Source organism: Salvelinus alpinus, chromosome 5, assembly GCF_045679555.1.
Source record: "Salvelinus alpinus chromosome 5, SLU_Salpinus.1, whole genome shotgun sequence".
In the NCBI taxonomy this organism is placed as follows: domain Eukaryota; kingdom Metazoa; phylum Chordata; class Actinopteri; order Salmoniformes; family Salmonidae; genus Salvelinus; species Salvelinus alpinus.
This window is the reverse complement of record NC_092090.1, coordinates 9,774,003-9,801,041: the sequence shown is the minus strand read 5'-3', so window position 1 is coordinate 9,801,041 and position 27,039 is coordinate 9,774,003. Positions and strand designations below refer to the sequence as shown.

General features: G+C 50.3%; 1 protein-coding gene across 1 annotated transcript in view; it reads left to right on the top strand.

Moving 5' to 3' along the window:
• The window catches only part of otog (otogelin), a 163,604-nt gene that overhangs the window by 98,340 nt on the left and 38,225 nt on the right, over positions 1 to 27,039 (top strand). Inside the window, exons 30-37 of the mRNA XM_071400514.1 lie at positions 1,861 to 2,017; positions 4,214 to 4,240; positions 4,530 to 4,697; positions 16,600 to 16,878; positions 19,589 to 19,706; positions 20,911 to 20,990; positions 22,213 to 26,048; positions 26,529 to 26,706. Of these exons, the coding sequence (XP_071256615.1) occupies positions 1,861 to 2,017; positions 4,214 to 4,240; positions 4,530 to 4,697; positions 16,600 to 16,878; positions 19,589 to 19,706; positions 20,911 to 20,990; positions 22,213 to 26,048; positions 26,529 to 26,706 (4,843 nt within the window). The remainder of the gene's footprint in view (positions 1 to 1,860; positions 2,018 to 4,213; positions 4,241 to 4,529; positions 4,698 to 16,599; positions 16,879 to 19,588; positions 19,707 to 20,910; positions 20,991 to 22,212; positions 26,049 to 26,528; positions 26,707 to 27,039) is intronic.

The following is a 27,039-nucleotide window of genomic DNA, read 5'->3' as shown; positions in this document are numbered from 1 at the left end:
ATTACATAACCCCTACCCTCTGTCAGCTGGTCTGCTGTCCTATCTCTTCTCCACATTACATAACCCCTATCCCCTGTCAGCTGGTCTGCTGTCCTGTCTCTTCTCCACATTACATAACCCCTACCCTCTGTCAGCTGGTCTGCTGTCCTATCTCTTCTCCACATTACATAACCCCTACCCTCTGTCAGCTGGTCTGCTGTCCTGTCTCTTCTCCACATTACATAACCCCTACCCTGTGTCAGCTGGTCTGCTGTCCTATCTCTTCTCCACATTACATAACCCCTACCCTCTGTCAGCTGGTCTGCTGTCCTGTCTCTTCTCCACATTACATAACCCCTACACTCTGTCAGCTGGTCTGCTGTCCTATCTCTTCTCCACATTACATAACCTCTACCCTCTGTCAGCTGGTCTGCTGTCCTATCTCTTCTCCACATTACATAACCCCTACCCTCTGTCAGCTGGTCTGCTGTCCTATCTCTTCTCCACATTACATAACCTCTACCCTCTGTCAGCTGGTCTGCTGTCCTATCTCTTCTCCACATTACATAACCCCTACCCTCTGTCAGCTGGTCTGCTGTCCTATCTCTTCTCCACATTACATAACCCCCTACCCTCTGTCAGCTGGTCTGCTGTCCTATCTCTTCTCCACATTACATAACCCCTACCCTCTGTCAGCTGGTCTGCTGTCCTATCTCTTCTCCACATTACATAACCCCTACCCTCTGTCAGCTGGTCTCCTGTCCTATCTCTTCTCCACATTACATAACCCCTACCCTGTGTCAGCTGTTCTGCTGTCCTATCTCTTCTCCACGTTACATAACCCCTACCCTCTGTTAGCTGGTCTGCTGTCCTATCTCTTCTCCACGTTACATAACCCCTACCCTCTGTTAGCTGGTCTGCTGTCCTATCTCTTCTCCACATTACATAACCCCTACTCTCTGTCAGCTGGTCTGCTGTCCTATCTCTTCTCCACATTACATAAACCCTACCCTCTGTCAGCTGGTCTGCTGTCCTATCTCTTCTCCACATTACATAACCCTACCCTCTACATAACCCCTACCCTCTGTCAGCTGGTCTGCTGTCCTATCTCTTCTCCACATTACATAACCCCTACCCTCTGTCAGCTGGTCTGCTGTCCTATCTCTTCTCCACATTACATAACCCCCTACCCTCTGTCAGCTGGTCTGCTGTCCTATCTCTTCTCCACATTACATAACCCCTACCCTCTGTCAGCTGGTCTGCTGTCCTATCTCTTCTCCACATTACATAACCCCTACCCTCTGTCAGCTGGTCTCCTGTCCTATCTCTTCTCCACATTACATAACCCCTACCCTGTGTCAGCTGTTCTGCTGTCCTATCTCTTCTCCACGTTACATAACCCCTACCCTCTGTTAGCTGGTCTGCTGTCCTATCTCTTCTCCACGTTACATAACCCCTACCCTATGTTAGCTGGTCTGCTGTCCTATCTCTTCTCCACATTACATAACCCCTACTCTCTGTCAGCTGGTCTGCTGTCCTATCTCTTCTCCACATTACATAACCCCTACCCTCTGTCAGCTGGTCTGCTGTCCTATCTCTTCTCCACATTACATAACCCTACCCTCTACATAACCCCTACCCTCTGTCAGCTGGTCTGCTGTCCTATCTCTTCTCCACATTACATAACCCTACCCTAGGCTGTGTGTGTCGTATCAGGCTGTTTGCTGTATCAGGCTGTGTGTCGTATCAGGCTGTTTGCTGTATCAGGCTGTGTGTCGTATCAGGCTGTTTGTCGTATCAGGCTGTTACGACCATATCCCTACGCTAGTGGACAACAGTCTTAAGGGTCTGAAAGGTTCCTTCCTGTCTCCCCCTGTCCAGGTGGATGTGACATGGTTCTATATGAACTGTCTGGCTGATACGTGCGGCTGTAGTCGTGGTGGGGACTGTGAGTGTTTCTGTACCAGCGTGGCAGCCTACGCCCACCGATGCTGTCACCAGGGTGTCACCGTGGACTGGCGGTCCCCGTCGATCTGCCGTAAGTCTGCGGCTATGAGTTTTTTTTAAATATATTTTTTTATTTCTCCTTTATTTAACCAGGTAGGCAAGTTTAGAACAAGTTCTCATTTACAACTGTGACCTGGCCAAGATAAAGCAAAGCAGTGTGACAAAAACAACAACACAGAATTACACATGGAATAAACAAACATACTGTCAATAATACAAGTGTCCAACGAGCAGGCACCGGGCACACTACCCAGTCAATGGGTGGCCAACGAGCAGGCGCCGGGCACACTACCCAGTCAATGGGTGGCCAACGAGCAGGCGCCGGGCACACTACCCAGTCAATGGGTGGCCAACGAGCAGGCACCGGGTACACTACCCAGTCAATGGGTGGCCAACGAGCAGGCACCGGGCACACTACCCAGTCAATGGGTGGCCAACGAGCAGGCACCGGGCACACTACCCAGTCAATGGGTGGCCAACGAGCAGGCGCCGGGCACACTACCCAGTCAATGGGTGGCCAACGAGCAGGCACCGGGCACACTACCCAGTCAATGGGTGGCCAACGAGCAGGCACCGGGCACACTACCCAGCCAATGGGTGGCCAACGAGCAGGCACCGGGCACACTACCCAGTCAATGGGTGGCCAACGAGCAGGCGCCGGGCACACTACCCAGTCAATGGGTGGCCAACGAGCAGGCGCCGGGCACACTACCCAGTCAATGGGTGGCCAACGAGCAGGCGCCGGGCACACTACCCAGTCAATGGGTGGCCAACGAGCAGGCACCGGGCACACTACCCAGTCAATGGGTGGCCAACGAGCAGGCGCCGGGCACACTACCCAGTCAATGGGTGGCCAACGAGCAGGCGCCGGGCACACTACCCAGTCAATGGGTGGCCAACGAGCAGGCGCCGGGCACACTACCCAGTCAATGGGTGGCCAACGAGCAGGCACCGGGCACACTACCCAGTCAATGGGTGGCCAACGAGCAGGCACCGGGCACACTACCCAGTCAATGGGTGGCCAACGAGCAGGCACCGGGCACACTACCCAGTCAATGGGTGGCCAACGAGCAGGCACCGGGCACACTACCCAGTCAATGGGTGGCCAACGAGCAGGCACCGGGCACACTACCCAGTCAATGGGTGGCCAACGAGCAGGCACCGGGCACACTACCCAGTCAATGGGTGGCCAACGAGCAGGCACCGGGCACACTACCCAGTCAATGGGTGGCCAACGAGCAGGCACCGGGCACACTACCCAGTCAATGGGTGGCCAACGAGCAGGCACCGGGCACACTACCCAGTCAATGGGTGGCCAACGAGCAGGCACCGGGCACACTACCCAGTCAATGGGTGGCCAACGAGCAGGCACCGGGCACACTACCCAGTCAATGGGTGGCCAACGAGCAGGCACCGGGCACACTACCCAGTCAATGGGTGGCCAACGAGCAGGCACCGGGCACACTACCCAGTCAATGGGTGGCCAACGAGCAGGCACCGGGCACACTACCCAGTCAATGGGTGGCCAACGAGCAGGCACCGGGCACACTACCCAGTCAATGGGTGGCCAACGAGCAGGCACCGGGCACACTACCCAGTCAATGGGTGGCCAACGAGCAGGCACCGGGCACACTACCCAGTCAATGGGTGGCCAACGAGCAGGCACCGGGCACACTACCCAGTCAATGGGTGGCCAACGAGCAGGCACCGGGCACACTACCCAGTCAATGGGTGGCCAACGAGCAGGCACCGGGCACACTACCCAGTCAATGGGTGGCCAACGAGCAGGCACCGGGCACACTACCCAGTCAATGGGTGGCCAACGAGCAGGCACCGGGCACACTACCCAGTCAATGGGTGGCCAACGAGCAGGCACCGGGCACACTACCCAGTCAATGGGTGGCCAACGAGCAGGCACCGGGCACACTACCCAGTCAATGGGTGGCCAACGAGCAGGCACCGGGCACACTACCCAGTCAATGGGTGGCCAACGAGCAGGCACCGGGCACACTACCCAGTCAATGGGTGGCCAACGAGCAGGCACCGGGCACACTACCCAGTCAATGGGTGGCCAACGAGCAGGCACCGGGCACACTACCCAGTCAATGGGTGGTATGGGAGTGTGAGGGACCATCTGAAATGGCATTCTGTTTTCATATGTAACTAACTACTTTTGGACAGTTTATAATTTCATTCCACTAACGACTCTTTCTGTTTGTCTTTCCAGCCTACGATTGTGAATACTACAACAAAGGTACATACATCATATCCTCTCAATCTCCTCCTATTTGTCATCAAATCAAATATCTCCAAGAATCAAATCAATGACTGAACCTTGGAAGTTTATTGTGCATTGTCCTTAGAATTTGCTACAAACATTTCATAATGGTCAATGTGTAAGGCAGTTCATTGTTAAACCACATGGGGGCGTAGTGTCTGCACAGATCTGGGGTCCATTGTAGATGTCAGCCATCACTAGATATCAGCCATCATCTCATCACTTATGAGATTCCTCATAAGTGTTCCTCTCCTCTGTCTTGTAGTTCTGGGTAAAGGCCCCTACAGGCTGGTGACCTACAGGGAGAGAGACACGGTGCTGGCAGCCAACAGGTCCAGTGGGACAGTGTTCCCTAAGAAAGGAGACGCTGCTGCGGCTGGTTTCCTGTCCCTCTTCATGATGACCCCTGGGCTCAGCAGAGCACGTCCACATGGTGAGCAACACAGAGGAAACACACTCCCAGTTCTCATCACATCAGTCTAATGCAATGGACATTTCCATGTCCGTCATCCTTTTACTTCCTGCTCCATTCATAACACTTTCTAACACTCTGCATTCCTAGCCCTCCTCCTACTTCAACGTCCATTCATTAAAAAGACTTCCAGTCCCTGTCCTCTGGTCTAATGAAGTGTTCCAGTCCCTGTCCTCTGGTCTAATGAAGTCTTCCAGTCCCTATCCTCTGGTCTAATGAAGTGTTCCAGTCCCTATCCACTGGTCTAATGAAGTCTTCCAGTCCCTGTCCTCTGGTCTAATGAAGTCTTCCAGTCCCTATCCTCTGGTCTAATGAAGTGTTCCAGTCCCTATCCTCTGGTCTAATGAAGTCTTCCAGTCCCCATCCAGTCCCTGTCCTCTGGTCTAATGAAGTCTTCCAGTCCCTGTCCTCTGGTCTAATGAAGTCTTCCAGTCCCTGTCCTCTGGTCTAATGAAGTCTTCCAGTCCCTATCCTCTGGTCTAATGAAGTCTTCCAGTCCCTATCCAGTCCCTGTCCTCTGGTCTAATGAAGTGTTCCAGTCCCTATCCACTGGTCTAATGAAGTCTTCCAGTCCCTATCCTCTGGTCTAATGAAGTCTTCCAGTCCCTATCCTCTGGTCTAATGAAGTCTTCCAGTCCCTATCCACTGGGCTAATGAAGTGTTCCAGTCCCTATCCACTGGTCTAATGAAGTCTTCCAGTCCCTATCCTCTGGTCTGATGAAGTCTTCCAGTCCCTGTCCTCTGGTCTAATGAAGTCTTCCAGTCCCCATCCTCTGGTCTAATGAAGTGTTCCAGTCCCTATCCTCTGGTCTAATGAAGTGTTCCAGTCCCTATCCAGTCCCTATCCTCTGGTCTAATGAAGTCTCCCAGTCCCTATCCAGTCCCTATCCTCTGGTCTAATGAAGTCTCCCAGTCCCTATCCAGTCCCTATCCTCTGGTCCAATGAAGTCTTCCAGTCCCTATCCAGTCCCTATCCTCTGGTCCAATGAAGTCTTCCAGTCCCTATCCAGTCCCTGTCCTCTGGTCTAATGAAGTATTCCAGTCCCTATCCTCTGGTCTAATGAAGTATTCCAGTCCCTATCCACTGGTCTAATGAAGTATTCCAGTCCCTATCCAGTCCCTATCCAGTCCCTATCCTCTGGTCCAATGAAGTATTCCAGTCCCTATCCAGTCCCTATCCAGTCCCTATCCTCTGGTCTAATGAAGTATTCCAGTCCCTATCCAGTCCCTATCCACTGGTCCAATGAAGTATTCCAGTCCCTATCCTCTGGTCTAATGAAGTATTCCAGTCCCTATCCTCTGGTCCAATGAAGTATTCCAGTCCCTATCCTCTGGTCCAATGAAGTATTCCAGTCCCTATCCTCTGGTCCAATGAAGTATTCCAGTCCCTATCCTCTGGTCCAATGAAGTATTCCAGTCCCTATCCTCTGGTCTAATGAAGTATTCCAGTCCCTATCCTCTGGTCTAATGAAGTATTCCAGTCCCTATCCTCTGGTCTAATGAAGTATTCCAGTCCCTATCCTCTGGTCTAATGAAGTATTCCAGTCCCTATCCAGTCCCTATCCAGTCCCTATCCTCTGGTCTAATGAAGTATTCCAGTCCCTATCCTCTGGTCTAATGAAGTATTCCAGTCCCTATCCAGTCCCTATCCTCTGGTCCAATGAAGTATTCCAGTCCCTATCCTCTGGTCTAATGAAGTATTCCAGTCCCTATCCACTGGTCTAATGAAGTATTCCAGTCCCTATCCTCTGGTCTAATGAAGTATTCCAGTCCCTATCCTCTGGTCTAATGAAGTATTCCAGTCCCTATCCTCTGGTCTAATGAAGTATTCCAGTCCCTATCCTCTGGTCTAATGAAGTATTCCAGTCCCTATCCAGTCCCTATCCAGTCCCTATCCTCTGGTCTAATGAAGTATTCCAGTCCCTATCCTCTGGTCTAATGAAGTATTCCAGTCCCTATCCAGTCCCTATCCTCTGGTCCAATGAAGTATTCCAGTCCCTATCCTCTGGTCTAATGAAGTATTCCAGTCCCTATCCACTGGTCTAATGAAGTATTCCAGTCCCTATCCTCTGGTCTAATGAAGTATTCCAGTCCCTATCCACTGGTCTAATGAAGTATTCCAGTCCCTATCCTCTGGTCTAATGAAGTATTCCAGTCCCTATCCTCTGGTCCAATGAAGTATTCCAGTCCCTATCCTCTGGTCTAATGAAGTATTCCAGTCCCTATCCTCTGGTCCAATGAAGTCTTCCAGTCCCTATCCAGTCCCTATCCAGTCCCTATCCTCTGGTCTAATGAAGTATTCCAGTCCCTATCCAGTCCCTATCCTCTGGTCTAATGAAGTCTTCCAGTCCCTATCCAGTCCCTATCCTCTGGTCTAATGAAGTATTCCAGTCCCTATCCAGTCCCTATCCTCTGGTCTAATGAAGTATTCCAGTCCCTATCCTCTGGTCCAATGAAGTCTTCCAGTCCCTATCCAGTCCCTATCCAGTCCCTATCCTCTGGTCTAATGAAGTATTCCAGTCCCTATCCAGTCCCTATCCTCTGGTCTAATGAAGTCTTCCAGTCCCTATCCAGTCCCTATCCTCTGGTCTAATGAAGTATTCCAGTCCCTATCCAGTCCCTATCCTCTGGTCTAATGAAGTATTCCAGTCCCTATCCAGTCCCTATCCTCTGGTCTAATGAAGTATTCCAGTCCCTATCCAGTCCCTATCCTCTGGTCTAATGAAGTATTCCAGTCCCTATCCTCTGGTCTAATGAAGTATTCCAGTCCCTATCCTCTGGTCTAATGAAGTATTCCAGTCCCTATCCTCTGGTCTAATGAAGTATTCCAGTCCCTATCCAGTCCCTATCCAGTCCCTATCCTCTGGTCTAATGAAGTATTCCAGTCCCTATCCTCTGGTCTAATGAAGTATTCCAGTCCCTATCCAGTCCCTATCCTCTGGTCCAATGAAGTATTCCAGTCCCTATCCTCTGGTCTAATGAAGTATTCCAGTCCCTATCCACTGGTCTAATGAAGTATTCCAGTCCCTATCCTCTGGTCTAATGAAGTATTCCAGTCCCTATCCTCTGGTCTAATGAAGTATTCCAGTCCCTATCCTCTGGTCTAATGAAGTATTCCAGTCCCTATCCTCTGGTCCAATGAAGTATTCCAGTCCCTATCCTCTGGTCTAATGAAGTATTCCAGTCCCTATCCTCTGGTCCAATGAAGTCTTCCAGTCCCTATCCAGTCCCTATCCAGTCCCTATCCTCTGGTCTAATGAAGTATTCCAGTCCCTATCCAGTCCCTATCCTCTGGTCTAATGAAGTCTTCCAGTCCCTATCCAGTCCCTATCCTCTGGTCTAATGAAGTATTCCAGTCCCTATCCAGTCCCTATCCTCTGGTCTAATGAAGTATTCCAGTCCCTATCCTCTGGTCCAATGAAGTCTTCCAGTCCCTATCCAGTCCCTATCCAGTCCCTATCCTCTGGTCTAATGAAGTATTCCAGTCCCTATCCAGTCCCTATCCTCTGGTCTAATGAAGTCTTCCAGTCCCTATCCAGTCCCTATCCTCTGGTCTAATGAAGTATTCCAGTCCCTATCCAGTCCCTATCCTCTGGTCTAATGAAGTATTCCAGTCCCTATCCAGTCCCTATCCTCTGGTCTAATGAAGTATTCCAGTCCCTATCCAGTCCCTATCCTCTGGTCTAATGAAGTATTCCAGTCCCTATCCAGTCCCTATCCTCTGGTCTAATGAAGTATTCCAGTCCCTATCCAGTCCCTATCCTCTGGTCTAATGAAGTATTCCAGTCCCTATCCTCTGGTCTAATGAAGTATTCCAGTCCCTATCCTCTGGTCTAATGAAGTATTCCAGTCCCTATCCTCTGGTCTAATGAAGTATTCCAGTCCCCATCCAGTCCCTATCCAGTCCCTATCCTCTGGTCTAATGAAGTATTCCAGTCCCTATCCTCTGGTCTAATGAAGTATTCCAGTCCCTATCCAGTCCCTATCCTCTGGTCCAATGAAGTATTCCAGTCCCTATCCTCTGGTCTAATGAAGTATTCCAGTCCCTATCCACTGGTCTAATGAAGTATTCCAGTCCCTATCCTCTGGTCTAATGAAGTATTCCAGTCCCTATCCTCTGGTCTAATGAAGTATTCCAGTCCCTATCCTCTGGTCTAATGAAGTATTCCAGTCCCTATCCTCTGGTCCAATGAAGTATTCCAGTCCCTATCCTCTGGTCTAATGAAGTATTCCAGTCCCTATCCTCTGGTCCAATGAAGTCTTCCAGTCCCTATCCAGTCCCTATCCTCTGGTCTAATGAAGTATTCCAGTCCCTATCCAGTCCCTATCCTCTGGTCTAATGAAGTCTTCCAGTCCCTATCCAGTCCCTATCCTCTGGTCTAATGAAGTATTCCAGTCCCTATCCAGTCCCTATCCTCTGGTCTAATGAAGTATTCCAGTCCCTATCCTCTGGTCCAATGAAGTCTTCCAGTCCCTATCCAGTCCCTATCCAGTCCCTATCCTCTGGTCTAATGAAGTATTCCAGTCCCTATCCAGTCCCTATCCTCTGGTCTAATGAAGTCTTCCAGTCCCTATCCAGTCCCTATCCTCTGGTCTAATGAAGTATTCCAGTCCCTATCCAGTCCCTATCCTCTGGTCTAATGAAGTATTCCAGTCCCTATCCAGTCCCTATCCTCTGGTCTAATGAAGTATTCCAGTCCCTATCCAGTCCCTATCCTCTGGTCTAATGAAGTATTCCAGTCCCTATCCAGTCCCTATCCTCTGGTCTAATGAAGTATTCCAGTCCCTATCCAGTCCCTATCCAGTCCCTATCCTCTGGTCTAATGAAGTATTCCAGTCCCTATCCAGTCCCTATCCAGTCCCTATCCTCTGGTCTAATGAAGTATTCCAGTCCCTATCCTCTGGTCCAATGAAGTCTTCCAGTCCCTATCCAGTCCCTATCCAGTCCCTATCCTCTGGTCTAATGAAGTATTCCAGTCCCTATCCAGTCCCTATCCTCTGGTCTAATGAAGTCTTCCAGTCCCTATCCAGTCCCTATCCTCTGGTCTAATGAAGTATTCCAGTCCCTATCCAGTCCCTATCCTCTGGTCTAATGAAGTATTCCAGTCCCTATCCTCTGGTCCAATGAAGTCTTCCAGTCCCTATCCAGTCCCTATCCAGTCCCTATCCTCTGGTCTAATGAAGTATTCCAGTCCCTGGTCTAATGAATCCAGTCCCTATCCAGTCCCTATCCTCTGGTCTAATGAAGTATTCCAGTCCCTATCCAGTCCCTATCCTCTGGTCTAATGAAGTATTCCAGTCCCTATCCAGTCCCTATCCTCTGGTCTAATGAAGTATTCCAGTCCCTATCCAGTCCCTATCCTCTGGTCTAATGAAGTATTCCAGTCCCTATCCAGTCCCTATCCTCTGGTCTAATGAAGTATTCCAGTCCCCATCCAGTCCCTATCCAGTCCCTATCCTCTGGTCTAATGAAGTATTCCAGTCCCTATCCAGTCCCTATCCAGTCCCTATCCTCTGGTCTAATGAAGTATTCCAGTCCCTATCCAGTCCCTATCCAGTCCCTATCCTCTGGTCTAATGAAGTATTCCAGTCCCTATCCAGTCCCTATCCAGTCCCTATCCTCTGGTCTAATGAAGTCTTCCAGTCCCTATCCAGTCCCTATCCTCTGGTCTAATGAAGTATTCCAGTCCCTATCCAGTCCCTATCCTCTGGTCTAATGAAGTATTCCAGTCCCCATCCAGTCCCTATCCAGTCCCTATCCTCTGGTCTAATGAAGTCTTCCAGTCCCTATCCTCTGGTCCAATGAAGTCTTCCAGTCCCTATCCAGTCCCTATCCAGTCCCTATCCTCTGGTCTAATGAAGTCTTCCAGTCCCTATCCTCTGGTCTAATGAAGTCTTCCAGTCCCTATCCTCTGGTCTAATGAAGTATTCCAGTCCCTATCCAGTCCCTATCCTCTGGTCTAATGAAGTCTTCCAGTCCCTATCCTCTGGTCTAATGAAGTATTCCAGTCCCTATCCAGTCCCTATCCAGTCCCTATCCTCTGGTCTAATGAAGTCTTCCAGTCCCTATCCTCTGGTCCAATGAAGTCTTCCAGTCCCTATCCAGTCCCTATCCAGTCCCTATCCTCTGGTCTAATGAAGTATTCCAGTCCCTATCCTCTGGTCTAATGAAGTCTTCCAGTCCCTATCCTCTGGTCTAATGAAGTCTTCCAGTCCCTATCCAGTCCCTATCCAGTCCCTATCCTCTGGTCTAATGAAGTCTTCCAGTCCCCATCCTCTGGTCTAATGAAGTCTTCCAGTCCCTATCCAGTCCCTATCCTCTGGTCTAATGAAGTCTTCCAGTCCCTATCCAGTCCCTATCCTCTGGTCTAATGAAGTCTTCCAGTCCCCATCCTCTGGTCTAATGAAGTCTTCCAGTCCCTATCCAGTCCCTATCCTCTGGTCTAATGAAGTCTTCCAGTCCCTATCCAGTCCCCATCCTCTGGTCTAATGAAGTCTTCCAGTCCCTATCCAGTCCCTATCCTCTGGTCTAATGAAGTCTTCCAGTCCCTATCCAGTCCCCATCCTCTGGTCTAATGAAGTCTTCCAGTCCCTATCCAGTCCCCATCCTCTGGTCTAATGAAGTCTTCCAGTCCCTATCCAGTCCCCATCCTCTGGTCTAATGAAGTCTTCCAGTCCCTATCCAGTCCCCATCCTCTGGTCTAATGAAGTCTTCCAGTCCCTATCCAGTCCCTATCCTCTGGTCTAATGAAGTCTTCCAGTCCCTATCCAGTCCCTATCCAGTCCCTATCCTCTGGTCTAATGAAGTATTCCAGTCCCTATCCTCTGGTCTAATGAAGTCTTCCAGTCCCTATCCTCTGGTCTAATGAAGTCTTCCAGTCCCTATCCAGTCCCTATCCAGTCCCTATCCTCTGGTCTAATGAAGTCTTCCAGTCCCCATCCTCTGGTCTAATGAAGTCTTCCAGTCCCTATCCAGTCCCTATCCTCTGGTCTAATGAAGTCTTCCAGTCCCTATCCAGTCCCTATCCTCTGGTCTAATGAAGTCTTCCAGTCCCCATCCTCTGGTCTAATGAAGTCTTCCAGTCCCTATCCAGTCCCTATCCTCTGGTCTAATGAAGTCTTCCAGTCCCTATCCAGTCCCCATCCTCTGGTCTAATGAAGTCTTCCAGTCCCTATCCAGTCCCTATCCTCTGGTCTAATGAAGTCTTCCAGTCCCTATCCAGTCCCCATCCTCTGGTCTAATGAAGTCTTCCAGTCCCTATCCAGTCCCCATCCTCTGGTCTAATGAAGTCTTCCAGTCCCTATCCAGTCCCCATCCTCTGGTCTAATGAAGTCTTCCAGTCCCTATCCAGTCCCCATCCTCTGGTCTAATGAAGTCTTCCAGTCCCTATCCAGTCCCCATCCTCTGGTCTAATGAAGTCTTCCAGTCCCTATCCAGTCCCTATCCTCTGGTCTAATGAAGTCTTCCAGTCCCCATCCTCTGGTCTAATGAAGTCTTCCAGTCCCTATCCAGTCCCTATCCTCTGGTCTAATGAAGTCTTCCAGTCCCCATCCTCTGGTCTAATGAAGTCTTCCAGTCCCTATCCAGTCCCCATCCTCTGGTCTAATGAAGTCTTCCAGTCCCTATCCAGTCCCTATCCTCTGGTCTAATGAAGTCTTCCAGTCCCTATCCAGTCCCCATCCTCTGGTCTAATGAAGTCTTCCAGTCCCTATCCAGTCCCTATCCTCTGGTCTAATGAAGTCTTCCAGTCCCTATCCAGTCCCCATCCTCTGGTCTAATGAAGTCTTCCAGTCCCTATCCAGTCCCTATCCTCTGGTCTAATGAAGTCTTCCAGTCCCTATCCAGTCCCTATCCTCTGGTCTAATGAAGTCTTCCAGTCCCTATCCAGTCCCTATCCTCTGGTCTAATGAAGTCTTCCAGTCCCTATCCAGTCCCCATCCTCTGGTCTAATGAAGTCTTCCAGTCCCTATCCAGTCCCTATCCTCTGGTCTAATGAAGTCTTCCAGTCCCCATCCTCTGGTCTAATGAAGTCTTCCAGTCCCTATCCAGTCCCCATCCTCTGGTCTAATGAAGTCTTCCAGTCCCTATCCAGTCCCTATCCTCTGGTCTAATGAAGTCTTCCAGTCCCTATCCAGTCCCCATCCTCTGGTCTAATGAAGTCTTCCAGTCCCTATCCAGTCCCTATCCTCTGGTCTAATGAAGTCTTCCAGTCCCTATCCAGTCCCCATCCTCTGGTCTAATGAAGTCTTCCAGTCCCTATCCAGTCCCTATCCTCTGGTCTAATGAAGTCTTCCAGTCCCTATCCAGTCCCTATCCTCTGGTCTAATGAAGTCTTCCAGTCCCTATCCAGTCCCTATCCTCTGGTCTAATGAAGTCTTCCAGTCCCTATCCAGTCCCTATCCTCTGGTCTAATGAAGTCTTCCAGTCCCTATCCAGTCCCTATCCTCTGGTCTAATGAAGTCTTCCAGTCCCCATCCTCTGGTCTAATGAAGTCTTCCAGTCCCTATCCAGTCCCCATCCTCTGGTCTAATGAAGTCTTCCAGTCCCTATCCAGTCCCTATCCTCTGGTCTAATGAAGTCTTCCAGTCCCTATCCAGTCCCCATCCTCTGGTCTAATGAAGTCTTCCAGTCCCTATCCAGTCCCTATCCTCTGGTCTAATGAAGTCTTCCAGTCCCTATCCAGTCCCCATCCTCTGGTCTAATGAAGTCTTCCAGTCCCTATCCAGTCCCTATCCTCTGGTCTAATGAAGTCTTCCAGTCCCTATCCAGTCCCTATCCTCTGGTCTAATGAAGTCTTCCAGTCCCTATCCAGTCCCTATCCTCTGGTCTAATGAAGTCTTCCAGTCCCTATCCAGTCCCTATCCTCTGGTCTAATGAAGTCTTCCAGTCCCTATCCAGTCCCTATCCTCTGGTCTAATGAAGTCTTCCAGTCCCTGTCCTCTGGTCTAATGAAGTCTTCCAGTCCCTATCCAGTCCCTATCCTCTGGTCTAATGAAGTCTTCCAGTCCCTATCCAGTCCCTATCCTCTGGTCTAATGAAGTCTTCCAGTCCCTATCCTCTGGTCTAATGAAGTCTTCCAGTCCCTATCCAGTCCCTATCCTCTGGTCTAATGAAGTCTTCCAGTCCCTATCCTCTGGTCTAATGAAGTCTTCCAGTCCCTATCCTCTGGTCTAATGAAGTCTTCCAGTCCCTATCCAGTCCCTATCCTCTGGTCTAATGAAGTCTTCCAGTCCCTATCCTCTGGTCTAATGAAGTCTTCCAGTCCCTATCCAGTCCCTATCCTCTGGTCTAATGAAGTCTTCCAGTCCCTATCCTCTGGTCTAATGAAGTCTTCCAGTCCCTATCCTCTGGTCTAATGAAGTCTTCCAGTCCCTATCCTCTGGTCTAATGAAGTCTTCCAGTCCCTATCCAGTCCCTATCCTCTGGTCTAATGAAGTCTTCCAGTCCCTATCCAGTCCCTATCCTCTGGTCTAATGAAGTCTTCCAGTCCCTATCCAGTCCCTATCCAGTCCCTATCCTCTGGTCTAATGAAGTCTTCCAGTCCCTATCCAGTCCCTATCCTCTGGTCTAATGAAGTCTTCCAGTCCCTATCCTCTGGTCTAATGAAGTCTTCCAGTCCCTATCCTCTGGTCTAATGAAGTCTTCCAGTCCCTATCCTCTGGTCTAATGAAGTCTTCCAGTCCCTATCCAGTCCCTATCCTCTGGTCTAATGAAGTCTTCCAGTCCCTATCCAGTCCCTATCCTCTGGTCTAATGAAGTCTTCCAGTCCCTGTCCTCTGGTCTAATGAAGTCTTCCAGTCCCTATCCTCTGGTCTAATGAAGTCTTCCAGTCCCTATCCTCTGGTCTAATGAAGTCTTCCAGTCCCTATCCAGTCCCTATCCTCTGGTCTAATGAAGTCTTCCAGTCCCTATCCAGTCCCTATCCTCTGGTCTAATGAAGTCTTCCAGTCCCTATCCAGTCCCTATCCTCTGGTCTAATGAAGTCTTCCAGTCCCTGTCCTCTGGTCTAATGAAGTCTTCCAGTCCCTATCCTCTGGTCTAATGAAGTCTTCCAGTCCCTATCCTCTGGTCTAATGAAGTCTTCCAGTCCCTATCCTCTGGTCTAATGAAGTCTTCCAGTCCCTATCCTCTGGTCTAATGAAGTCTTCCAGTCCCTATCCTCTGGTCTAATGAAGTCTTCCAGTCCCTATCCTCTGGTCTAATGAAGTCTTCCAGTCCCTATCCTCTGGTCTAATGAAGTCTTCCAGTCCCTATCCTCTGGTCTAATGAAGTCTTCCAGTCCCTATCCTCTGGTCTAATGAAGTCTTCCAGTCCCTATCCTCTGGTCTAATGAAGTCTTCCAGTCCCTATCCTCTGGTCTAATGAAGTCTTCCAGTCCCTATCCTCTGGTCTAATGAAGTCTTCCAGTCCCTATCCTCTGGTCTAATGAAGTATTCCAGTCCCTATCCTCTGGTCTAATGAAGTATTCCAGTCCCTATCCTCTGGTCTAATGAAGTATTCCAGTCCCTATCCTCTGGTCTAATGAAGTATTCCAGTCCCTATCCTCTGGTCTAATGAAGTCTTCCAGTCCCTATCCTCTGGTCTAATGAAGTCTTCCAGTCCCTATCCTCTGGTCTAATGAAGTCTTCCAGTCCCTATCCTCTGGTCTAATGAAGTCTTCCAGTCCCTATCCTCTGGTCTAATGAAGTATTCCAGTCCCTATCCTCTGGTCTAATGAAGTATTCCAGTCCCTATCCTCTGGTCTAATGAAGTATTCCAGTCCCTATCCTCTGGTCTAATGAAGTCTTCCAGTCCCTATCCTCTGGTCTAATGAAGTATTCCAGTCCCTATCCTCTGGTCTAATGAAGTATTCCAGTCCCTATCCTCTGGTCTAATGAAGTATTCCAGTCCCTATCCTCTGGTCTAATGAAGTATTCCAGTCCCTATCCTCTGGTCTAATGAAGTATTCCAGTCCCTATCCTCTGGTCTAATGAAGTATTCCAGTCCCTATCCTCTGGTCTAATGAAGTATTCCAGTCCCTATCCTCTGGTCTAATGAAGTATTCCAGTCCCTATCCTCTGGTCTAATGAAGTATTCCAGTCCCTATCCTCTGGTCTAATGAAGTATTCCAGTCCCTATCCTCTGGTCCAATGAAGTATTCCAGTCCCTATCCTCTGGTCTAATGAAGTATTCCAGTCCCTATCCTCTGGTCTAATGAAGTATTCCAGTCCCTATCCTCTGGTCTAATGAAGTATTCCAGTCCCTATCCTCTGGTCTAATGAAGTATTCCAGTCCCTATCCTCTGGTCTAATGAAGTATTCCAGTCCCTATCCTCTGGTCCAATGAAGTATTCCAGTCCCTATCTTCTGGTCTAATGAAGTATTCCAGTCCCTATCCAGTCCCTATCCTCTGGTCTAATGAAGTATTCCAGTCCCTATCCTCTGGTCTAATGAAGTATTCCAGTCCCTATCCTCTGGTCTAATGAAGTATTCCAGTCCCTATCCTCTGGTCTAATGAAGTATTCCAGTCCCTATCCTCTGGTCCAATGAAGTATTCCAGTCCCTATCCTCTGGTCTAATGAAGTATTCCAGTCCCTATCCTCTGGTCTAATGAAGTATTCCAGTCCCTATCCTCTGGTCTAATGAAGTATTCCAGTCCCTATCCTCTGGTCTAATGAAGTATTCCAGTCCCTATCCTCTGGTCCAATGAAGTATTCCAGTCCCTATCTTCTGGTCTAATGAAGTATTCCAGTCCCTATCCAGTCCCTATCCTCTGGTCTAATGAAGTCTTCCAGAGCTCAAATTGTTTTTTTTTTACCTGTATTTAACCGGAAAAGACCCTTGATGTTGAGGTTCCTAAATTGATGATCAACTTTTCCTCTAGACACTTCCCTGGTGTCGTTTGAGGCGTCCGATCGGCCCAACTACTTCCTGGCGGTGGACGGCAGCGGCCATCTTACGCTGACCAAGTGGGAGGAGAGTGAAGCGTTCTGGGACGCGGCTACCTTCACGCTGCACCGTGACACCTGGATCCAGGGTTATGATTCTCTGGAGGCTTTCGCCAGGCCGGGATTCTTCCTCCACTACATGCTGTCCTGGGTTCACCTCGTCAAGTACAAACACACTGACGGATTCCGCAAAGCCACGCTCTTCAAACTGACAGGTACGTGGGATGGACTGGAGATCTGGGAAGGTTACATGGGAAGGGAAAAGAAGAGCTATGTAAATGAAAAGTTTAAGGTTTTTCTTCTCAAAGGTGATTCCATTTATACCATCTATTTTGATATGATATTTTTATTAAAACTGCCACTTGTGACCATTTAATGTGTTGCACTTGAACAGATATGGGGTCTTCCTCTGTTTAAGCTGTCAGGGTGGTGTGGTTGTATTCTAATAGGAGTTTGCCTGTGGCTATAGGTTTGCGTTGAGGAGGTTTGGATCAAGGCCTTTTGATTGGTCACAATCATCTTTTAAAATGTGCCTTATCAGTATTCCTATGCTTTCCATAGGATGTACAGTATGCAGGCATTTAGTATATGAAAGGTCAAGCTATGTAACCGGTGGTCTTCTAGCTTTTGCTCAAGCTCTTGGAGCTTTGGCCATGTTATGCTCGTCCCCTCCAATGCAACCCAATACTTACTGTATGTATCAGAGATGGCTGACAGCTGAGGTCCAGAGACAAAGACTTTCACTTTGTAGTTTAGGCTACTAACCCCCTGGTGTAACCTCCTGCTGCAGCCCCTCCACCCCGCCAACCCCCACAACCCCCTAACCACGGCCCCACCAGCGTGCGTACTCGGTTTGTAAAAACACCCATTTAGCCCGTTAATGGGCTCTTTGTGCGGGCAGCCATGTTTTGCATAGCACTGTAATGGCAAGCCCTCTGCAGCTGTCGCCCCGGCACACTCCCACCTCGCAACAGAACGACAGATTTTGTCAGTGGCGAGTGGCTGATGTGTGCCTTTAATCACAGACATGTTGAGATGTGGAGGGGTGGAAGGGCGGTGTGCTAGGTCAGCACCAGACCAGGGCCCCTCCAGACCAGGGCCCCTCCAGACCAGGGCCCCTCCAGACCAGGGCCCCCCCAGATCAGAGCCCCTCAGACCAGTGCCCCTCAGACGAGGCCCCCCCAGATCAGGGCCCCCCTGGCCAAGGCCCCTCAGGCCCACGGCTGTTCCAAAACAGAAACCGACCTGCCCCTTCCAGTATACCACTTCCAGAGAAGGAGCTTTGACTGGGGGGAAGGGAGAACAGAGAGGGGGTGGTCAGACACTAGGCAGGGGTGGTTTTTATTTCAACCAAGAAACAACTTCACCATTTGGAGAGTATTTCTGTTCATAATCTAGTAAAGTGATTTGTGAATCATAGTTCAGGTCCAAATGTATGGTTAGAGTTGGTGAGGTCTAGAAAGTTCTGCTCTCTTTCTGTCTCCACAGCTGGGTTTGCTGCTCCTGATGCAGGCTGGGTAATTACCGGGGCTAAAAATATGTCAGCCATTTGTTTTAGGAGCATAGCAGAGTCCACACAGGCTGGCAGAAACAGATAGGGTTACTCTCTGACAGCAGAGGATGCCGGACATAGTTGACCAGGAGAGGTCCAGAGAGGTTAGGCAGAGTCCAGACCATAGTCAACCAGGAGAGATCCAGAGGGGTTAGGCAGAGTCCAGACCATAGTCAACCAGGAGAGGTCCAGAGAGGTTAGGCAGAGTCCAGACCATAGTCAACCAGGAGAGATCCAGAGAGGTTAGGCAGAGTCCAGACCATAGTCAACCAGGAGAGGTCCAGAGAGGTTAGGCAGAGTCCAGAACATAGTTGACCAGGAGAGGTCCAGAGGGGTTAGGCAGAGTCCAGACCATAGTCAACCAGGAGAGGTCCAGAGAGGTTAGGCAGAGTCTAGACCATAGTCAACCAGGAGAGGTCCAGAGAGGTTAGGCAGAGTCCAGACCATAGTCGACCAGGAGAGGTCCAGAGAGGTTAGGCAGAGTCCAGACCATAGTCAACCAGGAGAGGTCCAGAGAGGTTAGGCAGAGTCCAGACCATAGTCGACCAGGAGAGGTCCAGAGAGGTTAGGCAGAGTCCAGACCATAGTCAACCAGGAGAGGTCCAGAGAGGTTAGGCAGAGTCCAGACCATAGTCAACTAGGAGAGGTCCAGAGGGGTTAGGCAGAGTCCAGACCATAGTTGACCAGGAGAGGTCCAGAGAGGTTAGGCAGAGTCCAGACCATAGTCAACCAGGAGAGGTCCAGAGAGGTTAGGCAGAGTCCAGACCATAGTTGACCAGGAGAGGTCCAGAGAGGTTAGGCAGAGTCCAGACCATAGTCAACCAGGAGAGGTCCAGAGAGGTTAGGCAGAGTCCAGACCATAGTCGACCAGGAGAGGTCCAGAGGGGTTAGGCAGAGTCCAGACCATAGTTGACCAGGAGAGGTCCAGAGAGATTAGGCAGAGTCCAGACCATAGTCGACCAGGAGAGGTCCAGAGAGGTTAGGCAGAGTCCAGACCATAGTTGACCAGAAGAGGTCCAGAGAGGTTAGGCAGAGTCCAGACCATAGTCAACCAGGAGAGGTCCAGAGAGGTTAGGCAGAGTCCAGACCATAGTTGACCAGGAGAGGTCCAGAGAGGTTAGGCAGAGTCCAGACCATAGTCGACCAGGAGAGGTCCAGAGGGGTTAGGCAGAGTCCAGACCATAGTTGACCAGGAGAGGTCCAGAGAGGTTAAGCAGAGTCCAAAACGATAGTCGATCTAGAACTCAACTCACTTCATTTCCACTCTCTTTACTAGGAGACTTACTAGGAGATTCACAAACACAAGTATACTTATTTCCATGTTTCATACTCTGCTGTGCAACACTTTCTGTAAAGTGTGTATTTTCCCTCAGGCCCTGGTCCAGACAGCCCTACGGGTCCTAAGTGCCAGTGGAGGTATGAGTCGTGTGTCAGCCCCTGCTTCCGGACCTGCAGTGACCCCTCGGGGGAGGCATGTGGAACCGTTCCAAAGTAAGGCAGCACAAGGTGACACTACGCATGCATCCTAAATGGCACCCTATTATCTATATAGTGCACTATGTAGGGGATAAGGCCCTGGTCAAAAGTAGTGCACTATATAGGGGTTAAGGCCCTGGTCAAAAGTAGTGCACTATATAGGGAGCAGGGCACCGTATGGGATGTGACCGTACACCATCACAGACAGGGGCTAAACCTTGAATGAATGGATGTGAAGCCTCCAGCTCTACTGTGTAATCAGTCAGCCAGCCAGCCTGTCAGACAACCAGTCAGTCAGCCAGTCAGTCAGACAACCAGTCAGCCAGCCAGCCTGTCAGACAACCAGCCAGCCAGTCAGTCAGACAGCCAGCCAGTCAGTCAATCAGCCAGTCAGCCAGTCAGATACAGTACAAACAACACTGAGATATTAGATCTACATGTTTTGCAGTGATCTGATATTTCCCACAGATGTTAATACATGGCTCAGAATAGTGTTACTCTTTTGTAACATTTTAATTGTAGGACATACCTAAAAGATGAAAATATATCATATTTATCACAACTACTCTACAGCTGTCCATCTGTCACAATTGTTTTTCTACACTCTTAGAAAAAAAGGTGGTTCTAGAACCTTAAAGGGTTATTGTGCCGTCCTATGGGGTTCTCCTATATGATGATACTATTCTATATAAGGTTCTCCTATGGGGTTCTCCTATGGGGTTCTCCTATGGGGTTCTCCTATGGGGTTCTCCTATGGGGTTCTCCTATGGGGTTCTACTATGGGGTTCTCCTACGGGGCCAAAGAACCCTTTTGGAACCCTTGTTTCTATACACTGTGAATGAAATGTGATGTTACTGTATAGAGAGTAGCCTGCAGTAGTATTCAGAGCTGTGTGTTTCTCTGTAGAGTGGAGGGATGTCTGCCTCTGTGTCCTGGTCACATGGTGCTGGATGAGGTCACTCAGAGATGTGTGTTTCTCTGTAGAGTGGAGGGATGTCTGCCTCTGTGTCCTGGTCACATGGTGCTGGATGAGGTCACTCAGAGCTGTGTGTTTCTCTGTAGAGTGGAGGGATGTCTGCCTCTGTGTCCTGGTCACATGGTGCTGGATGAGGTCACTCAGAGATGTGTGTTTCTCTGTAGAGTGGAGGGATGTCTGCCTCTGTGTCCTGGTCACATGGTACTGGATGAGGTCACTCAGAGATGTGTGTTTCTCTGTAGAGTGGAGGGATGTCTGCCTCTGTGTCCTGGTCACATGGTGCTGGATGAGGTCACTCAGAGATGTGTCCATGTTGAAGACTGTGAGTATCAGGACATTATCTCCTCTCCTCTCCTCCTCTCTCCTCTCTTCTCCTCACTTCTCTTCTCTCCTCTTCTCTCCTCTTCTCTTCTCTTCTCTCCTCTTCTCCTTCTCCTTCTCCTCTTCTTCTCCTCTTCTTCTCCTCTTCTTCTCCTCTTCTTCTCCTCTTCTTCTTCTTCTTCTCCTCTTCTTCTTCTTCTTCTCCTCTTCTTCTTCTTCTCCTCTTCTTCCTCCTTCTTCTCCTCTTCTTCCTCCTTCTTCTCCTCTTCTTCCTCCTTCTTCTCTTCTTCTCCTCTTCTTCTTCTCCTCTTCTTCTTCTCTTCTTCTTCTTCTCTTCTTCTTCTCCTCTTCTTCTTCTCCTCTTCTCCTTCTCCTCTTCTCCTTCTCCTCTTCTTCTTCTCTTCTTCTCCTCTTCTTCTTCTCTTCTTCTCCTCTTCTCCTTCTCCTCTTCTCCTTCTCCTCTTCTTCTTCTCCTCTTCTTCTTCTCCTCTTCTTCTTCTCCTCTTCTCCTCTTCTTCTTCTCCTTCTCCTCTTCTTCTCCTCTCCTCCCCTCTTCTCCTTCTCCTCTTCTTCTCCTTCTCCTCTTCTTCTCCTCTCCCTCTTCCTCTCCTCATACTAGTGGAAACTCAAACTGACTATATTATCAGAAGTAAAATGGACTCTCCAGTAACTGAGGACTATTTATTATAAGTTGGATTTGTACAGTGATGTGGGACAGATACAAATATACTTAGGTTAAGAGGATATCCTTGTTTTTAAAACGAGTCAACAACCCACTCATACATGTAAAGGTCACATGAAACATACCCCGTGCACGTGTTATTGGGCTTACCTCAAGATCTCTGGATACACACAGTAACAAGATAAATACAGTGTCGTATCAGATTTCTGAGACGCTGAGATATTCACAGCTAACATCTGTTTAATCAAGATCAACACTCTAATCTACCATCAACATGAGCCATGTGCTGTGTGCTGAGTGGTTGAAGTTTGGCCACAGGGGAGGAATGGATCACTCTACTTCTTCTACTCTCTCTCTCTCTCTCCCTCTCTCTCTCTCTCTTTTACTCTCTCTTGTTCTTTCTCCCCCCCTCTCTGTCTATCTTTCTCTCTCTCTCTCTGTCTCTCTCTGTCTCTCTCTGTCTCTCTCTCTTCCCCCTCTCTCTCTCCCCTAGGCCAGCAGCAGTGCTTATCTAACAGTTGATTTATTGTTTGTGCTCCAGGCATTAAGCCACCAGTTGCTGTGCAGCCCATTACTACTGTCAGCAGTGTTGAGTCAACACCTGCAGCTGTCACTCCTTCAGCCTCCACAACCACCACTACCAGCAGGCCGGCTAGCCCTGGCCTCTCCACAGCACGCTCCACCCCGGGTCCCCCTAGGCCCCTCACCACCACCACTACCAGCAGGCCGGCTAGCCCTGGCCTCTCCACGGCACGCTCCACCCCGGGTCCCCCTGGGCCCCTCACAACCACCACTACCAGCAGCCCGGCTAGCCCTGGCCTCTCCACGGCACGCTCCACCCCGGGTCCCCCTGGGCCCCTCACCACCACCTCCATCCAGCCTCCCTACACCACCACCCCTTCAGACACAGTCCCAACCACTGCAGCCACCACCACCATTCCTATTGTCTCAACTTCTGCTTTGGATGCTCTGACCACCTCTGCTAAAGTACCGACCACAGTGACTGATAAGGTGGTTCTGCCCAGCACCTCTTGGGCCGTACCGACTCCAGAGGGAACCAGTGCAGCAGCAACACCCTCACCTCCATCCTGGGCCACCACAGTCACACCTGAGGTGGTGGAGGTTGTATCTACAGTGAAGACATCTCCATCCTTACCCTCCTCTACAGAAGGCAGTACAGAGAGGACGACCAGGGCCCCCAGCTCCACACCCAGCCCCCTAGGCCCCAGCACAGAGAGGACCAGCCAGGTCCCCTTCTCTATCACAGCTCTGTTCTGGCTCACGTCCTCCACCACCAGGCCCTCTCTACGCCCAGGGCCTACAGACACCACATTCACCAGCCCCCCTCCATCCACTACCATGGGCCCCTGGATAAGCTCCACCGTGGGGCCTACTCAGACCAGCACCTTGCCTGCAGTACCAGTCACCCCCACCGGTGTGATCACAAAGGCCACCACACGTCCAGGAGACACAGTGACTCCAGTCTCAACCACCTCTAGTCCACGGCCAACCACAGTATCAGAGACACCCAGGGACACAGCTTGGACTACAACTAGGACTACAACTAGGACTACAACCAGGACTACAGCCATGACTACAGCTTCTATAACCACCCTTGGTGCACCCACAGAGACAAGCACAAAGCCTGTAACTGTGGAGACAACAGAGCCAACAACAACCAAAGTCCTCCCTCCTGGTGTATCGACTACAGCCGATACCACGGTACCCTCTCTCTCACCGACCTCCACCGTTCACACCGTAACACCACCACCACCAGAACCCGCTTCAAAACACAGCCCAGTATCAACCTCACCAGACACCCCTTTCACTACTCTCAGAACTACGCCGTCCACACGCCCGGAGACAACACCACCACTTGTTTTCACGGCAACCACAGAGAAGACCGTTCACGCCTCCCCTACAGAGCTGAGGACGTCCACAACTCCAGTTCCTGATCTACCGACTCCCACCGCTGTTCCCATGCTGCCAACGACAACAACAATATCAACCGGTCCTACCTCAGAACAGCCGGAGACAACCAAGAAAACAACGAGAGCACCGGTCTCAACGGCAACAACGGAACCCTTGGCAACGACCCGTATAACCATGACAACGGCTGTAGTCACACCTGTGATTGTCGTAGACACGGTAACAACAACATCTCACCTGACAACAACAGCTACGGCCTACACTGAAAGGACCTCCTGGTCTGGCGCTGTTCCGACCACGGAGAGAACCACCGAACACACGACCACAACCGCATACCCGACCGAAGCTGTGGACTGGAGACTGACCACTACTACCGGTCCCCCGACCGTACGGACCACAACAACTCAACCCATACCAACGGAAATCTCCAGTACGACCACCAAACCTCCAGACCTTCTGGTAACGACCAAAGAGTCCATCCAGACCACCTTCACCTCTCCTTCCATCTCGACCACAACAGAAGCAATGACCACAACCACATCGCCTGTATCACCGGTGTCACACACAGAGACCACCACGACTGTGCCAGGTCCACCAGTGGCTGTAGGGACCGTAACGACCCAGCCCCCCACCACACTGAAGACCACGGAGCCTTGGATGCCCCCCCACAGCGAAACCTCCTCCTCTCCTTCTAGCCCTATCTCTAGCACAGAGAGGGTGACCACACCTGAGGTCCCAGTGATCCCTGAGGTCAGTACAGAAGTAGAGGTCTCTCCACACCAAGTCATCTCCACTACCACCACTGATGCTCTTCACCACGTTGCTTCAGCGCCAGGCGTCACCACCACAACCTCAGTTACCATGACGACCACTGCCAAAACCACCACAGCTCCGCCCGAGACTTCAACCGGCGCAGTGTCAACCTCCAGGACGGAGAGACCTCCTGCGACACCCGAATCCCCGGCCGTGCCTGGTGTACCTGGGGAACCAGCATTATCTCTCACCACAACGGTCCCCATGACAACTGTCCCACCTTTACCTGGTGTCCATACGACCACCATCACACCTGTACCTGGTGTCCCAGTGACCACTGTCCCACCTTTACCTGGTGTCCATACGACCACCATCACACCTGTACCTGGTGTCCCAGTGACCACTGTCCCACCTTTACCTGGTGTCCATATGACCACCATCACACCTGTACCTGGTGTCCCAGTGACCACTGTCCCACCTTTACCTGGTGTTCATATGACCACCATCACACCTGTACCTGGTGTCCCAGTGACCACTGTCCCACCTTTACCTGGTGTCCATATGACCACCATCACACCTGTACCTGGTGTCCCAGTGACCACTGCCATCAGACCAGTGACCATCAGACCGCTAACAGAGACCACTCGCTTTCCTCCCGATACAGGAAGGGTGGAAGTATTGTCTACTACTTCCACAACAACTACACAAGAACCAACTTCTTCCTGGTCTGGTCCAGTAACCACAACCAGCTCCTCGTCCTCCACCACGTCAGTTCCCAGACCCACTAGCCACCCAGAGAGAGTCACTACCAGAGTGGTTTCTACTTCTAAAGTGGTCTCCAAGACCACCCACAGACCAATGACAACAACACGCAGGACAACAACAGGCAAGGTTCCCATGACGACGTCCAGAACTGCCACAACGGTGAGGTCCACCGCCAGACCGAGCACTGTTAGGGCAACTGTAGATACAAGGACTCTGGGGGTTCCAGGGGTTCCGACAGCGACGACCAGACCTGGTCCTCCTACGGTCGCTCCTCCTAGCCTCGGCACAGCTACCGTCTCGGAGGTTGTTCCAACCACGACCGCTCGTACCGCGACCAAACCAGTCACCACAACCAGAACCACAGAATATGCAGCAGACGTTAGCAGCTCCGCTGCTCCGACCGGCACTGGCACGACCACATCCGCTTCTGTTTCTGTTCCCAGCCTGACCACCGTCACAGAATCTACCGCCGTCCCCACAGGACCCACAGGAGCAACCGCAGAACCATCCACATCCACCACTACTACACCAGAAGGAATAGTACCATCCACCACTAGAGAGACAGGGGATACTCCAGCATTCACAGAGAGCACAACCAGAATGACTCCTTCACCTGACCTGCTGACCTCTACAGAGGTCGCAGCCACTCCAGGGGTCACACCAAAGGTCACACCAGATGTGACAGCAGCTCTCTCAGTCCCCGCCTTGCCCCCCACGGCCACCCCAACCTCCGCTACAGAGCCAGAGAGGGTGGACGGAGTAGACACCACTACACCAAAGACTCCATCACCATCACCTGTGTCGCCGTACACCACATCAGAGACAACCACGTCACCATCGGTAGTATCGCCATATACCACGACAGAACGTGTTGGACCTACGGCAGAGGTTACTACATCCATGGCAGTGTCCTCAACTAGGATGTGTACTGTGAGTAGACCAAGTCCTCTCTCCTTTCCTCTCTTCTACATGTAGGCTCAATGTAGGCTCAATGTAGGCTCAATGGTTACGAATCCAAGCTGTATCACAACCGGCCATGATTGGGAGTCCCATAGGGCGGTGCACAATTGTCCCAGCGTCGTCCAGGTTAGGGTTTGGCGGGTGTAGGCCAGTCATTGTAAATAAGAATTTGTTCTTAACTGACTTGACATAGTTAAATAAAGGTTAAATCAATACATACTGTATATATATATATAATAATAATTGTAACTATCTGAAAAATCCAGGCCTCTCAGTTGTCTCAGCCTATTACCTTATTTACTAACGCTCTGCAGTCTTCTAGCTACTTGTTCGTACATGGTTTCAACTCTCATCAATGTCTTCATCTAATCTTTCTTTTCATTCAGTACACTGTATATCACACGTTGTTCAATCTGTTCAGGTTGTAACTGTTGTTCTTCCCTGTCTCAGCCTCCCTATTCAGAGATCATAGATGAGTGTACCAAGTTCCTCTGTGTGAGCGGCCAGCTGGTCCGATTCAACATGTCCCAGAACTGTCTGTATAACTCCACCCCTCCTAACTGCGGCCTGCTCGGCTTCGCCATCCTGGTCAACGGGGACAAGTGCTGCCCGCAGTGGGACTGCCCATGTGAGGACAACTGCTAGCCGACACACATTCACAGTAGTAGACACGCACTCCAGTGGAGGCTGGTGGGAGGAGCTGTAGGAGGATGGGCTCATTGTAATGACTGGAATGGAATTAAAAGGAAGGGAGTCAAACATGTTGTTTACGCATGTTGTTGTTTACGCATGTTGTTGTTTACGCATGTTGTTGTTTACGCATGTTGTTGTTTACGCATGTTGTTGTTTACACAGGTTGTTGTTTACACATGTATCATGTGTTTGATAACTTTCCATTTATTTCACTCCAACCATTAAAATGAGCCCATCCTCCTATAGCTCCAGCCTCCACTGACACACA